This window comes from Limulus polyphemus, unplaced genomic scaffold (genome assembly GCF_000517525.1).
Source record: "Limulus polyphemus unplaced genomic scaffold, Limulus_polyphemus-2.1.2 Scaffold1027, whole genome shotgun sequence".
NCBI classification, from domain to species: domain Eukaryota; kingdom Metazoa; phylum Arthropoda; class Merostomata; order Xiphosura; family Limulidae; genus Limulus; species Limulus polyphemus.
The window spans coordinates 244040-260037 of NW_013666637.1; the positions used below are offsets into that span (position 1 = coordinate 244040).

The 15998-nt window shown below is 32.3% G+C and overlaps 1 protein-coding gene across 2 annotated transcripts in view; it reads right to left on the minus strand.

Moving 5' to 3' along the window:
- Positions 1 to 15998, minus strand: part of LOC106461765 (axin-1-like) — a 52925-nt gene that overhangs the window by 11973 nt on the left and 24954 nt on the right. Inside the window, exons 1-6 of one of the 2 annotated variants that reach the window (XM_022388812.1) lie at positions 11861 to 11924; positions 7198 to 8291; positions 2480 to 2632; positions 1922 to 2033; positions 1193 to 1333; positions 455 to 847 (exon numbers count right to left, since the gene is read on the minus strand). In XM_022388812.1, coding sequence (XP_022244520.1) covers positions 455 to 847; positions 1193 to 1333; positions 1922 to 2033; positions 2480 to 2632; positions 7198 to 8213 — 1815 coding nt within the window. In that variant the 5' untranslated portion in view covers positions 8214 to 8291; positions 11861 to 11924. Of the gene's footprint in view, positions 1 to 454; positions 848 to 1192; positions 1334 to 1921; positions 2034 to 2479; positions 2633 to 7197; positions 8292 to 11860; positions 11925 to 15998 lie in introns of those variants that run through there. The other variant, XM_013921615.2, reaches the window with a different exon arrangement.

The window sequence follows — 15998 nt, forward strand, 5'->3', positions numbered from 1 at the left end:
GCCACAATTTAATTCTTCGTGTTGTTAGCCGACACTAGGCAGCTGGTACATAATTGAATAGAGTTGTTTAAACATTTGTTTAATTGACTCACAGACATACCCTAATGAAAGAATAGACCATTCCAAGCTTTTACTTGTTATTAAACAAATGTTTAAACAACTCTATTAAATAAGTGAAATAGTTTAAGTTGATGAAGTGTAATTTTTATCATTTTATACGAGTCACTTACAAATTAAAATTTGGATAAGGATTAATAAAAGAAAATTATTTAACACTAATTATTTATCATTATTTTATTTTTATTTGAATTAACTTTTACTTATCATTCAAAAAATTGGTGAACCACCAAGCTTCTCTTATTGTTCCCAGAGTGGTCAAGTAATCATAGCATAAACAGAAGATGTGTACATAACTGTAAAACAGTAAAATGTATTCTAATAAAACACTACTTACTCTTCTTAAGTGATCAAAGTTGTTGTGGTAAGAACGAACAGATTGGTAAGGACTGACATATGCTCCTCCTGTACTCATACTTGAAGTGGACATCCTCATTGACATGAATGGATTGATACCGGATGTTCCAGGCCTTCGTCTCTCAAGCTGAGGTGAAAGCGGTCTCAGTGGAGGAGAAAATCGACCTGGGGATCTGCTAGGAGTATGATGAGCAGAATCATTCCACACTCTAGAAACATGCTGGTCCAAAATTGATTGATCATTTTCTTCTGTAACTGTCTGCTTTTCTTTCATGGCTGCTGTTATAAGTTGTGATGGAAGACCTGCAAACCTACTTACTGAGCTCTTCGTATTGCTATCACAGGACCATAATGCTGTTTTTTCTTCATCTACCTGTAATTGATGTCAAACATTTGTTTCTTTAGTTACTTTCTTAAAAAGCTTTTGATCAACAATGCTAAAGAATGTTGAATAATGTTTGCTATTCTATAAATTGCATAATAATCAAAGTATTTAATTTATTATATCATTAAAAAACGTGACTGGAATTTAGCAATTTTATTAAAAGTGACTTAAAGAGCAAATGGTTCCTTTCAGCTTATACTACAACTGAAAATAATATTTCTTTAATGTTATTGCAACTAAACTACCATTTTCAGCAATGAAGAAAAACACAAATTAAGTATATGATTCTATAAAAAATAAGTTTAAATACATTGAGAAATGAAAAATCTGTACCTCTAATTTTTGTAAAGCTTCTTCAATTTTTTCCTGAGCTTCCTTTTCCTTTTTTACTTGTAACAATTTTTGTGTCAAAATTGTTGCAAATTCTTCTTTTTGCATTGGATTCATATACTCTTTAGGAGGTCGCTGGGTTCGCTAGGTGGTTGTAGAAAAAATAAATAAAACAGGGGCATTTAATACCAGATATTACATGTGGATTTTAGAAAGTTTTTTAAAAAAGACTCAAAGCATAAGTTTACTTATAAGTAAAGAAATAAACTGGGCAGAAATTTAAAAAAATTATCTTACAGTTAAAACAGCAATGATAAAAGCATAATATTACATAATCATTATTTTTCAGCTGATGTACTAGAGCTTTAAACTATGATGATACAACAAAACTCCAGAGGAAGCTAATATTGTAGCTCTCATTATATTCAACACGTAGCTGAAATAGATTAACAAAGTACAAAATACTGAAGTATCAATAAATATCTACATAACCATGAAAATAATGAGTTTAATGGCATAGCATTAAAAAAATTTTAAAGTACTTTTAAAGTATTATCAATTCACAGACACCACAAATTACATGATTGTTAATGTTACCTTAGAAGTCATCTTGGATAGCAGCTAGTGAATGAAGATTTAGGTTAGGGTTTCACTGATGCTATCATTTATTAGAAAAGATCAAGAGTTAAAAACATAGGATATTCATAGGCCTAAAAGTAAACTAAAACTAACAGGTATTATGGTTTGATGTGCCAAGTGATCCCTGTTTAAGCTAGCACTTTTCTTTACTGCTCGGTGATGTCTCTTTAACTGATTCCTTGATGACAGACTAGGTCCACAATCTCTAGGGTAAAAAAAGAAGAAAAAAAAATTATATTTTAATTTACAAGAAGAAATATAAAAACAAATTAAATGAACAATATCATTTTACTATCCAATGTTTAATTAGGTAACCTAGTATAGAGAGGATTATTTTTGTACACCAATATCAAATATTCTATAAGGACAGTGAATACATTTTTGAAGTCTATTTTATATCTTAATAATTAAGATATAATTACCATTAATGGCATGAATCCAACATACTAATCACTGAAAGAATACAATTTTTTACAAAAATAAGTAATCCTTGTAACAATAGTAATAAATAAGCCAAAATTAGGTTTTCTTTTCAGAAGAGTAATTCTTGTTTCAACAATCCTCAGAATGATTTAAATTAAATCAACTACAATGCCCATTTATTTTAAATTAGTATTTTTCACACAATTTTTATTAGATATTTTTACTTACACACTGCTGCCATCTGTTAAAGACAGGGTATCATCAGTTAGTGCATCTGAAGAGAGGCTTTGGAGTTCGCTGTCCTGAGCAGAGGTTGGGAGAACAGTGGAATACTTCACATGGTAAGGGTTAGGAACTTTATTTGTTCCATGTAAGTAGTGCCTATAAAAAAATGAAAAAAATATTGGATATAAATGATATTTCACTGATTAACTTGCAAAGACTGCAATACCATGGTCTGGTGTAATTTCACTCCAAAAAACAATAATTCTTAACTTGGAGTTAACTAAAAATTACATATAATGATTGAAATTTTAAAACATGGGAACTGATGAAACAATGCATTCTAATCTCCATAAGTAGAAACATAAAACTATACTGAATTAGCCAGGTTGATTGGGTTTCATTGTAAGTACATAGCTTACTCTGATCAGAAGTTATTACAAAAATTAATATACATGTAATGCCTCTAAGTTTCTTTAATGCTAATATTTAGTGTGATCACTTTTAGCATTAATAATAACTCAACATCTATGTATGACTATGTCTATGTATTTTCTCCAAGTCTATGGTGTAATTTGGCTTCATTTTTGAAGCAGTGTCCAGAAATTTTTTTTAGTATAATTGATACTTTTGTGGTGCATGTCGTCCAGGAAATTGTTAAGATCTGGTGGCACCCAATAAGTTTTCTTCTAGAGGATACAGCATGATGAATAATATACTATGATATTTACTGATCCATGGTTCTCCCAATTTTGTGAAGATTATTTGCATATACTGTGCCCCAAACCATCATAGGACTCCTCCAAGCTTGACTCTTGGCACAATGCACTCCTTTTGCAATATCTCATTAACTCTTCAGTAAATATATACATGCCAGCTAGAACCCAGTAGTTCAAATTTAAACATTTCTGTCCAAAGTATCCTGTTTTTCTGTTCCCTGCTTTCTCTGATGTTATATGAATGGGTTTCCTTGTACGTTTCCAATGCGTACTTCACAGTACTTAGTGAACAGTTGAGGTTTTTTGTAATTTTCCTTAGAAACTCCAAATAACAACACATAAAGATCTGACTCGGACCATATCAATGAGTGTTAGTTCTCTGTTTCGGTATTTTAAAGGCAGCAACACATTATCTGTTCTGGATATTGTTCTTGAAAAAATAAAAAATCATCCTATAACACTAATCCTTTATATACCTCTATGAAAAAAAAAATCAATGTGAAAAATCAAGTTTTTTCAGTGATAACCAGTACAATAACAAAGCATTCATGTGTGGCAATGATGCAGTGCTTTGTATTTATAATAAACATCTTGAACAAGTTTTATACAATGTTGCAGTGCTTTGTATTTATAATAAACATCCTGAACAAGTTTTATACAACCTACTGCTTCATATAAACATCTTGAACAAGTTTTATACAACCTATTGCTTCATAATTATGTGGTAATGTGTCACTTTTCTCTTTATATTGTAAATTTAAAAATGTCTACATATTATTCATCAATAAAGTAAGAAAATCAATAATTGGCATATTTGATGGGTTTTTTTCCCCCATTTTAAACTACACAAGTGTTATTTCATATTCACAACATATCAAAACAACAGAAGTAACGAGGTATTCTAATCATTTTTTGGCACAATACTTTATTTCTGAAAATGAAGTTTAGTCAATATCTATAGTAACCACTGTTTAAGGTATCCACTTCTCACATTAAATCAAGTTATAAATTATGATTATATAAAAACTAATTTATTTATTTATTCATAGCTTGAGTGCTTGCCACAACCTTAATTAGATTTTTTAATCATACTAAAACCTTTAAAAACAGTGCTGGAAGTATACAATTAATTTGTTTTTAGAATTCACAATCATAAAGGAATTTTGCCATTTCTGAGTATTACATATGTATTTAAGACTTCATTTCGATTTCATTTAGTGTTACGAAACTTTTGCAAAAATCTGTAACACCATAAAATAATCTATAGTTCCTGCTTTTATACATAACATTTTCTTCAATATTTTACATATAATAGTTAAAATAACGTGATTGTATAATCTATCAAGATTTATTTACATTCATCTAGAAAGTAATGACTTATAAGAAGATAATTCATATGAAATTGGAGATACTTTTAAGCCCTGCATTTGTGCTTTAAAACTAATACAGTTTCAGTATAATCTTGAACCAGACCTACAACTGGTAATAAAGAATAAAATGATTGAGTTTTTCAAACTGACTAGCACAGCTTACATCCTATGAAATTCCTTGTTTACAAAAACTTAAAACTAAAGATGTAAGAGCATCTATCCACTTAGTAAAGTTGATGGTTCATAACCCACCCAGTCTCAGTTTTCACAATTCTAAGATAGATTACATATGTAAATATAACATACAATAACAAGGGGCCATTATATTATCACTTCCCCTTGTATTAAGTGCTAAATCCCACTATTGTTAATGACTATTAATTCAATCATCATGTTAGAGAAATAAACCTATCTTAACTGGATCCAAGTTTGTTTTTTTCTAAATCTTAAACTTGTGGCCTCTCAACCTGTTATTACCTCTGCCAACAAAAGTGGACACAGAGGTCGTATGTGTGTATCAGCAAGATTTCTTGAAAATGGCTTAATGATTTGGACAATGACCCAACTTAGAAGTGATTCATTTTTGGAGGGTCAAGGCCACAAAGAAAACAACAAATCCCTCTCTGTTAACATAGGGACCAATTTTTCACACTATAACTCAGCCAAATACTTTAATGAAACTTGGTTGACATATGTAGAATATTATTCCTCATTGTCCTGCCAAAAATGATTGTTGTTCATTGATAACATACATACATACATACACATTTTCGTACTTTCTGAGAGCTGAATATGATCAACACCGTGTGACAAAGGTATGCACTCTACTGAGTGCTTCTCTAGTCTTCAGAATATTGTGCAAAGAAATTATGGGCCCTTATCCTTTCAATCCCCAGATATAATCTTGAAAGTATGTTGAGAAATCTTAACTTATCCATATAGGATAATTCTTTTATTTGTGGAATCATTGTAGCATCTCTCCTTTGAAACCATTCCAATAACAGCCAATTTCCTTTCTTGGATAAGAACATCAAAACGTGTACCCAGTGTAAATAGTGTTCCAATTGAAGTTTCATTGGTGATTGGTCTAAATAATTACACCCCCCTTTTATTTTCAATCAATATGTTTATAAAACCACAATCAGAGGTCATTTCCTCAACTTACCAACCAATTCAAGTCATTATATTATGTTTCAACATCCTCAAGATTTTAAAAAACTTGCATATTTGTTAATTATTACTACCTCTATCAACAGCATTAACATAAACAAGAAAACACAAATGCCTAAGTAACAACAGTCCAGTCTGACTGGACTTCATTAAAAAAACCTTTTGCTTTTTCCCATCCAACCACCCTACAATACAATCAACCAGAAAACTGCAAGTAGTAAGGTATCTCAAAGCATCATTTTGTAATATTTTTGTTCATTTTTATGTCAACAACTTCTTATTGACTGGCCTTATTATTAAGCCTACTTGAATGAGTTAGTACAGTTTTGGTCCCCTGAGTACCAAAAAAAAAAAGAAAGCAGATAGTGATATAATTGAAAAACAAAGTGCACAGAATGAATATGTCAGAGTTAAGACCTACATCAGTATAAGAAGCTTAGTCTTAGACTTGTCTGCTAAAACACAGAAAAATGTAGAAGTGATTTATGGTGTTGAAACAGTTCCCCACAAGTTGTCTGTTTGTTGAATGATAAAGAATAGGTGCAAAATATTAGGGATTATAGGTTGTTTCAGTTAGTTATAACCTAATGGAGTGGTTTGGCTGATGACATTGTGATTAAGATGATAAACTTCTACCCAGCTACATTTAATTTAACTTTGGGGTTTTCTATTGTCTGTTTTGACAAGTGATGGCAGCCTCAATAGGTCAAGAAGTCTGACATTAACTTCTTTTGTCTTGCACATTTTTAGTGCAATTCAAATCATAAAATAATTATTCATTTTAAGTCAGTTAGAACTTAAAACTATATTTCCTAATTTTTTTAATTTCTTTATAACGAATGAGGTTTACAGTCTGTCATCACATGTTGATAATTGCAATATTTTTCTGGTAACTTACAAAAACATTGATGTATATTCAATGGTACTAGTTTGTTACAAGTATAAACTCCTTAATAAAACATTCAAACTTACAAGTAGTATATCAAAACATTAATGAACCTTACAGCAGATGATGTACTTCTGCTTATTTGCTGTAGAGAAAAACCCACTGATCTACAACTGAAAAATAATGGCAATCGAATTATACATATTTCATAAGGAAACTAACAATTTCTTCATATATTAACTTTGTTTTCTTATGCTGACTAGTTAAACAAATCATCCTTAACCCTGTTCTTTTGTTTCTTACAACATAATGCATTTAGGCTCATCATTACATAATTACATTTAATTTTCTTGGTGGAAAGGAAGAAAACACTTGGAACCTTATAAAATAAAATCTCATAAAATATTGAAATACCTGTGGATATATGCTTAGTTATCATTACTTCAATACTACATACTTTGATAACTTATACTTTACAAATGTAAAACCATCAAAATATAAAAAATACATATATAAAATAGGTGTAATGCCATAATTACATAAAAAATACTTTTGTTCTATATTGTAAGATAAAATTACCCAGCCTGAGCTTCAAGTCGATAATGAGGTACATTTTCCATTGATCTGGGTTGCTGTTTCAAAGCTTCCCTGGCCAGAGGCACGGGTCCAAAACTTCGATCCACATTTAGTTCAACATCTTCATGTAATGTTGGCAAGATTTCTAATCCTTGTCTAGAGTCACTGCTGTTGCTTTTTTCACTTAAAGATCCTGAGCTTTCGGAGAGTTTCTGTGATGCTGTACGAGTCTTTTGTTCCATTAACTGAATATGCTGAAGGTAGAGTTCAGATTTCAGAAAATTTGGATACGTAGTTTCTCTTATTATATCTTCAGTGTTTCTTTGAGCATCATCAAATATTGTTTGATCAAGACCCATTTTACTGTCAATTTTATTAGCTATATCTTCTCTAGTTTCAGGTTTAATCTCTACAAGCTTAGATCTTATAAACTTTTTATATATCAACTTAATAATATATTGAATGTAGCTCACATTTGTGGGATCTGCTTTTTTAAGACCCTCACAAGCAAACCAAAAGTCCAGGCTATCTTCACATTTTTCCTGAGATAGGTATTCTTTAAACAAATTCACTCCATCCAGGTCCTGTAAGACACACTGAAGGTCTTTAGCCCACTTCAAGTAAGTAGGGGTGCCACTTTCTGAGAATGAGGGTGTAGCATCACCACTACATCTAGTGTTGCTGTCCACATAATGAGCACCAATGTCACATGGAATATCCTTGTATCTTGGTGAGACAATTCCATAGTTATTTTCCATGAGTTTCTTTCCATTTCTGGAAGTTTCAAGCTTTCTGCTTTGAATTCTATTGTTACACCCAGACACACTCCACTGACCAGCACAATATAAATCAACATCCTCAGCACCTGCCTTAAAACAGGGCTTTGACTTGTGGTTGATGTATGTTCTTTCTGCTTGCACTTCATTCTCTTCTCCATCTGCCGGAGACCTTGCCGATGACTCATTAAATTTACTTTCACTACGACTGGGCAGGGATACTTCGTGTACATCACCACTCATTCTGCATTACTGTCCACCTCTTCCACCATGTCTCTTAGTATTTCTGCCAATGTACAGTGTTTTTATTCAGCTCCATACCTGTGGAAATAAAAGAAAAATCCGTAATTAATCCTCATTACAAAAATTTAATAATAATACAAATATCAGGCGAGTTTATTACATATCATTTTAAATAACTATAAAAATACTGAAATTTGGAAATGTTTTACCAAGTGTTACATCTGATTAAAATCAGCTTCAATTTTTAAAGAAATCACTATTTTCACAAGAACACAGAATCTGTAGGCTTCATGCAAGTTTTTTTGATTGTTCATTTGAAGAAAATACCAAATCACCTAAAGTGAGCATTCAAGCTATATAGCATTTATAAACCACAAAAAATTAGAAATTAAACTATAAATATAGAAAGTTCATAAAATAACTGAACTAATTGGATTGGTCTATCTGCAGAATGACTTGATGAATTGACATTAAATCTGGGATAACTCAAGATACTATGGAGCTTTTTTGTTTGGCATTTTTGACTAAGTGATGCTCTAGTTATCATTTGTATACTGCCACCAAATGCATTAAAGGCAGTATATAAGGCCACAGGAGATGGTCAAAATAATGACAACTTTAAGTACCTGTATTTTTACTAAAGATTTGTCTGTGAATATTATGCTGCCAATTTACATTACCCATGAGCTACTCCAAGCTGCTCACATTTGTACCTCGTGAAACTTATTATATTACCATTATTTATTTTACCTAATATAACCTTAAATAATCTACAGTTTCCTATATTTATATTTTAGTTACTTTTATAATAATAAATAAAGAATACACATGAAAAACAAGAAATAAAGTACTTACCTGGGCCTTCTTTTTATTTGCCCTATTTGACACTTAGCCCTACTTTATTTAACACTAATGGTAGTAGTGCACTAAATAATTTCAACTTAATTAAATAATGCCCCAAAGAACAAAGAATGATAACATGCAAAAAGCAGACAATGTCCCATAACTATAACAGTTTTTCTGGCTTGCTAACCATGCAACAAGAGTCATTACAAATTCAGCCAAGCAAGTTGAAGCATTTCCTGTGGGAATGAAGCTTGTACTGTACAGAAAACAATGTAATATAATACATCATTTGACAGATACAAACCTTGGCTTTCTATTGGTTAAAAACAATACTATTAAATATTATAGAGAACTACTGACAAACTCTGAAAGAGAGGATATGTCAGGTGGGTGTGGCAAGAAGGGTCTAATTTTCTATTTGATGGTTCTGTAACCAAACAAAATTGAAGGCTATGAAAATTATACTTTATCTGAATGATGAGAAATTAGAGAAGAGGGGATGTCTATAGAAAAAAATGTCACATTTCTCATACTAAGGGAAATTCAGGATCTTTTTTTTTAATATTGCCCTATAAACTGAAAAATGTAAAACTTGTATACTATTAAAACAAGGAATATTAGCTATGATTTTATGCTATACTAATTGATATAACATAAACAAACAAAAAGTATTTTAATTAAATTTTGAATGGCAAGAGGGGTAATTGCTACTGAAAAGTCATTAGACATTTTCTTCTTCAAAAAGCCAAGTAGACCAAGTTATGAAGAAAGTCACGAGGTCTCACCAAAAACTATTAACTACATTAATTTAAAAAATTATTTGTGGCAACCTTGTTCAGTTGTAATATCCTCAAGTCACTTCTTTCTCTAGTCAGTTGATTGTTGTATTATTTTGTGACAGATGAAGTGTTTTGTATTTCTTGCAGTTTTATTTTATATACCAGCAACTATTTTTTTCATGAAATGCCATGTATGGTACAATTAAATATTAGGGTTTGTAGCTGAATAAAAGTGTTATTAGAATAAAAACATGCCATTTATCTCAATTTTAATCAGTGAATGTCTTTACAAATAGTTACGACTTTTAATGCTGGATTTAATTGCCATAATGTGTTAAAATGATGAATGTTACAAAGATGCTAAACAATATTTGCTAATTGCTAATCAAATTCAATACTGATTAATAGTTTCTGCTAATCAAATCCATCCTTCTATTCTCTAAGGAATACCAGAAATCTTATACTATTCATACATAATAACCTTTCTAGAATCATCCTAGTAACCATTCTCTGAACCTTATCCAGTAATACAATATTCTTAAAATTTATAGTGTTCAAAGAGAGGCCTAACTTAGGAACTAGATACAGTTTTACTATATTGCCACCTATATGGTATTTCCTGTGTAAACAGTATTGATAAAAAAAAAACTACAAATTCAAAATTCTTTCCCTGATTTGGCAGCACAAGGAAATGTCACAAACCAATCAACAATAAACACCTTGTACATCCAATATCATGTGACTGTTGAGTTAAATCTTACACTGTAGTCCAAGCTTAAACAAGACTGCACAAAGCGAAATTAGGAAATTAAGTTATTATTAATAGCAGTTACATATGTGTAATGAAATACTGTGTAGTGACTTGATAACAAGTCTTGTAAGAGTTATGTGCAAACATATGCCTGCATCTGAAAAAAAAAAAATAATAATGCTAACGACTCCCCATACATGAACCATTCTCAAAAAACAGATCAGTATGACAAGATGGCTCTTTAGTGAATACAACTGGCTTCATTCTATACAAAATTTCACTATATTCTAAAGTTTCTTTTCTCAGACTAGAAATTTTCACACTACAGAAATGATATTAATTAGCCTATAATTTCTATGGTAACTTATTAAACACTTTTAAAAATAGGAGTATAACTGTAGCCTATGGCATCCATATTCCAGTAAACTAAAGTTTGCACAAATTCTACAGCATACAATAATTACGCTCACCTAAAATCTAGTTACAATATAGAATTATAAAGCTTTTATCACATATACTTAAAACCCTTAGTAAATCCAACCGCATTACGTTGCCACAAACAAAAACTCTCATTCAGAATTAATTTAGGGCCCTAACAATTCAATTTAACTTCAAGTTCAATTATAAGTTCTTCATATCCGTATTGTTTTAAACCAGGTAATATAATTTGTACTAACGCGTCACTAACCCTTTTTTCTCTCTATCTAGTCAATATATGTTATGCAAAAAAGGGACCACAACTGAGCAGTCTTTTAAGTACCCGATAAAACTTTTAGACAACACATTGAAGTTTTGAAACATACATATACGTGTTAAAAGACTTTTGTTAATTATTTTCAGTATTCGCTACAGTACAACTAATTACTCAGCAAACACTTTCTTGAAACTTAACTAATCTCAACTGAATTCTTCAATTTCTATTAATAAAACCAAAGACGATGTATTGAAGATTTACAAAACGTTTTACTTATTCAGTATTCATGATCAGCGATTATGCAAAATCTGCAAAAATTCTAGTAAAACAAAAACATGTACACTTAGTGCAGTTTCGTGTAATTCAAGCATGGACATTCAGCACTGTTTATAAGTTTCTGTATCTTTAGGCCTAAACCTAATTGCCTTCTTGATGTAATACTGTCATTGGTATTAATAGTACGCAATACATTGATCCAAAAATTGTTTAAGTAGAGTCAAATGAAATTTGAATACATCTAAAATAAATAATAAAGTTAAACCATAATTCATATTAGTTTTATTACTAAATAACATACCTTATAATGAATAAACATCTATGCTAAAGTAAATTCACTAAACACTAATATGCAGCAAACTCAGCACACTGTCTTAAATATCTACCACCGGTAACTCCTCTTACTCACTAAACTTATAAGTCACCGCATACGCCAGCCAGCTGCAGCAGAATCCCCACGTGGTGTCAGTAAGCCTCCGGACTGCCGCCAGCAATCAAACAATCACATGCACTCTCAATATAAGGCGGTGGAGCTGCTTAATTACAGAGCAGTCAGAAAGGAGGGAAGTTGCAGACCAACCACCTCGGGCAGCGGAAAACGCCCTTTGGCCTATAGCCTGCCAATGCCCATTTCACACCTAAGGTACCGACGACCACAGCTTCCGTTTCCTACGTTTTATTCCAGCATCTGTCGTCATATTCAAGATATGCAACCACTTCTCTAGTTGTTTCCAGTTCTCTTTCAGAAAATGTCTGTACAAAAAACCTTATGACATGCATACAACGAGTTAGTGCAAGATATTTCATCTACTTCTGTACTAACATTCATGTTCACAAAGTCATACCGTCAAAGAAAGGATGACTGTTTTCTTACCTCAAAACGAATGCATTTATAGAAAGTTCTAAAAACTATTTGGATAACCGTAAATAGAAGGTATAACTTCGGTTTATTGTCTGTTTAGTTATATTTCACGCAAAGCTACAAGAGACTAAGTTACCTACTCTAGTTATGTCCTCCCAGAAACCCTGTTTTTCTATTGTTTTTTCTTTTTCCAAACACACTTTTCAATCAACCGCTATTCCTTCATTTTTCGGCCTTTTTGGTATTTCATAAGGACAAAAGTCAAACAACCCCGAAAATTTATATTTTGGGCTCCTGTGCGGTCATATCTACAACAATCAAGATGGAAACTGACACAAATATAATCTTTCATGCGCCCAACACAATGGCAATTAAAAAGGTTGAAGTTACCTATTTTGAGGCTTGAAGGGGGGGGGGGACAAAGCTAACAAAACAAAAGCATAATTATTGGGGTTTTGGTCAATTACTCGGCCATATTTTGACAAATTTACATGGGATTTAGTACAAAGATACTTTTCGACGGGTCCCACACATCCAAAAACAAAAATGGTGGATTTGCTCATTTAAGTAATTATAAGGAGTCAAGATGCCACAAAAAGCATAATTTTTGCTATTTTTTACAATTACCCCGCCGTATTTTGGCCAACTTACATGGAATCTAGTGGAGGGATACTTTTTTTTTTTTACAGATCTCAAACAGAGTTATGGACAATTTAGATTTTTTTTTCTTTTGCACAATTTGGTTTTTTTTTTAAAACTATCCATGTACATATCAACCAACTTACATGGGATTTGGTAGAAAGATAACTTCTTGCAGGTACCAAGCATTGATATAGACAGTTTTCGATTTTTCTGATGTCAAAATTGACCATGTTGGATTGCGTGGCGGAAACATGTTGCATTCCTCCGCAAATGTTGGCCTCTTTAATATTCTCTAATTTTGAGGAAGTAAAATAGAGGGCAGAAGCTAGTCAACAACACCCGTCGCCAACTTTTGTCAGAGTAAATAATAGGGCTTGACCGTCACTCTCATAAGGCTCCCACGACCCCAAACAGCAGAGGTGCGATTTTTGTGTGTTTGATAACAGGGCTGAAACCATGGAACTTTAGATCCTTAGTCCAGCACGTGAACCACTGGTTTACTCAGTCCAATTCGTTTAATTAGGGTATAAAGTATCACAAATTTATTCACCTTGTAATTTGAAAACCCTCATAACTTTGTAAACATAAATGCGAACATGGTATAGTAACCACCACCACCAGGTAAGAGCACTAAAATACACGTGCAATTTTTTTGGATGTATGGTTTAAACCTCGATGTATTATTAATATTGTAGGCTGGTGGTAAGGTCACAACTCGCAATCTGCGAATCGCGGGATAGAAACCTGTCGCAGAATGTGCTCGCCCTCTTAACAGTGGGGCGTTATAATGTGATGATCAATCCAATTAGTCGTTGGTAAAGTGTAGCCCAAGAGTTGGCAGTGGGTGGTGATGACTAGCTGCCTTCCCTCTGGTCCATCACTTTAGAATTAGGGATGGCTAGCGCAGATAGTCCTTGGGTAGCTTTGCGCGAAATATAATAAACAATTATTATTGTATACCAATTTTGTCAATATAGAGCATGTAGGAAATGACACACACTTATAAAAAATCTACCACAAACGAGTATTTCACGTTGGAGTATTATTATAAATATCGTTATCGACAACGAACTGAACTATGTCGTAGCACAGTGTGATTTGGTCATTACAAATTAAATCAGTGACCTTCTAGTTAAAGCAAATGACTTATTAATACGTAATAAGTCATGATACTACGAAATCACACAAGTTAAAAACAATTAGAAATTATAAAACAAACTTGCTGTTAAACACAAAGCTGCACAATGGGCTATTTGAGCTTTCCTCGCCATGGGGGTTGAGCACCGAATTTTAGCGGAATAAGCTCTCATGCTTATCATTGAGTTACCGAGGGGCTATAAAACAAGAAATCGCTAACTCGAGAACTCTCGGAAGATATACCTTCTTAAAGCGCTCTATTTACTGGGACTTTTGTTTCGTGATTCTTAAAAACTGGCCCCCTCCCATAGCTCAGTGGTAAATCTGCGGACCCATAACGCTAAAAATCAGGTTTCTGTATCCGCGATGGTTAGAGCACAGATAGCTCACTGTGCGCCTTTGTACTTAATAGCAAACAAAAATGTGTGACTACTTAACTGTAATTTGTAACTCTTCTTATTATGTAGAAAAAATATGTGAAACATCAACAATTAACAGTGTAAATTGCTGTTGTTACGATTCATATTGATAAGCAGGTTATTTTGGAGTATTCGGTGAAACGAAGAATTAAAACTGTGTCCAATTAATGATAACGACAGCATTTTGTTTCTTGAACTTCAACTTCTACAAGTTACCCTAATGTTCATTGATACTGATAGGCCTAAGTTCACAGCAGAAGCTAATACAATTCCACTTACTTGTTAACTTCTCTCGTAATTACGACGACACTTTCTCGTGTATCTATTTCTTTCTGGAAACACAACTCAATATTTACAGCACTGACCTAACATAACTGATTGGCTGACTAACAAACTTGCAAACTCAATAGTCAACCAACAATACTCCTGATGATGACAAAACCTTGTCGAAACGTTGTACATTTGCTGTTATATTAAAGTTTTTCTTCATTACCCATTCAAGCCGTCTCCAGCCATTATTAATACTCCTAAACTGCCACACGAATCAATCATTACACTGCTCTAATCGTTCCTACACTTTGAAGAAAGTTCTTGTCATTAAAGCAAGCGCTCATGCGAAGTAAAGTTTCCTTTGGCGAAAAAACAACAGCATACAAACGTATGAAAAAAAAAGATAAATGCAGCCTGGAACATTATGCTTGTTTATAAATTGAAATCCCAAAAGTTAGTGAACAACTAAAAAATTACTTTTCTATTTAATTTATATTGAGAACGGCATGATTCGGTTTTAACTCCAGTGACCATTACCAGAAAATCTAATCTAACTATAATGAATTTTATAAACAATTCTCTGCTTTTAACGATTGCTATTGTCAGCTCTTATATTACTTTTATTAAAAATCACGTGCGTGTACAAACAAGTATTTCATTTTCATCCATGACCAATCCGACAAAATTCGTCACGTACAGTATAAGAGAAAAGAGTAAAATCAATACTTCTAAGTTCAGAACATCTTTATCTAACTCGGCACATGTATTTAAATAGAAAAACAAAACAAAGACGATAGTTTCTGTACAAAAATCATAAGCCTATTACTCGGTAGAAGCACATTTGTTGGTACTGTGTGTGTGTTTGTACCGAGGGACACAGTTTAATGGTCCATTAATTAAACATTTGACATGGAGAACATCGATGCATAATACAGCTCAGAAGTAGTGGACATAAGTAAAACTGAAATACAATAAGGTATGGTACTACACTGTCAAAACTACATTATCGACTTCAATACAATATGAAACTTTGAAATACTGCAATAGTTTTGCAAAGTTCACAAACAAACTGTCACTTTAGAAGGATGTTTACCTTAGCTCTGAGTGAG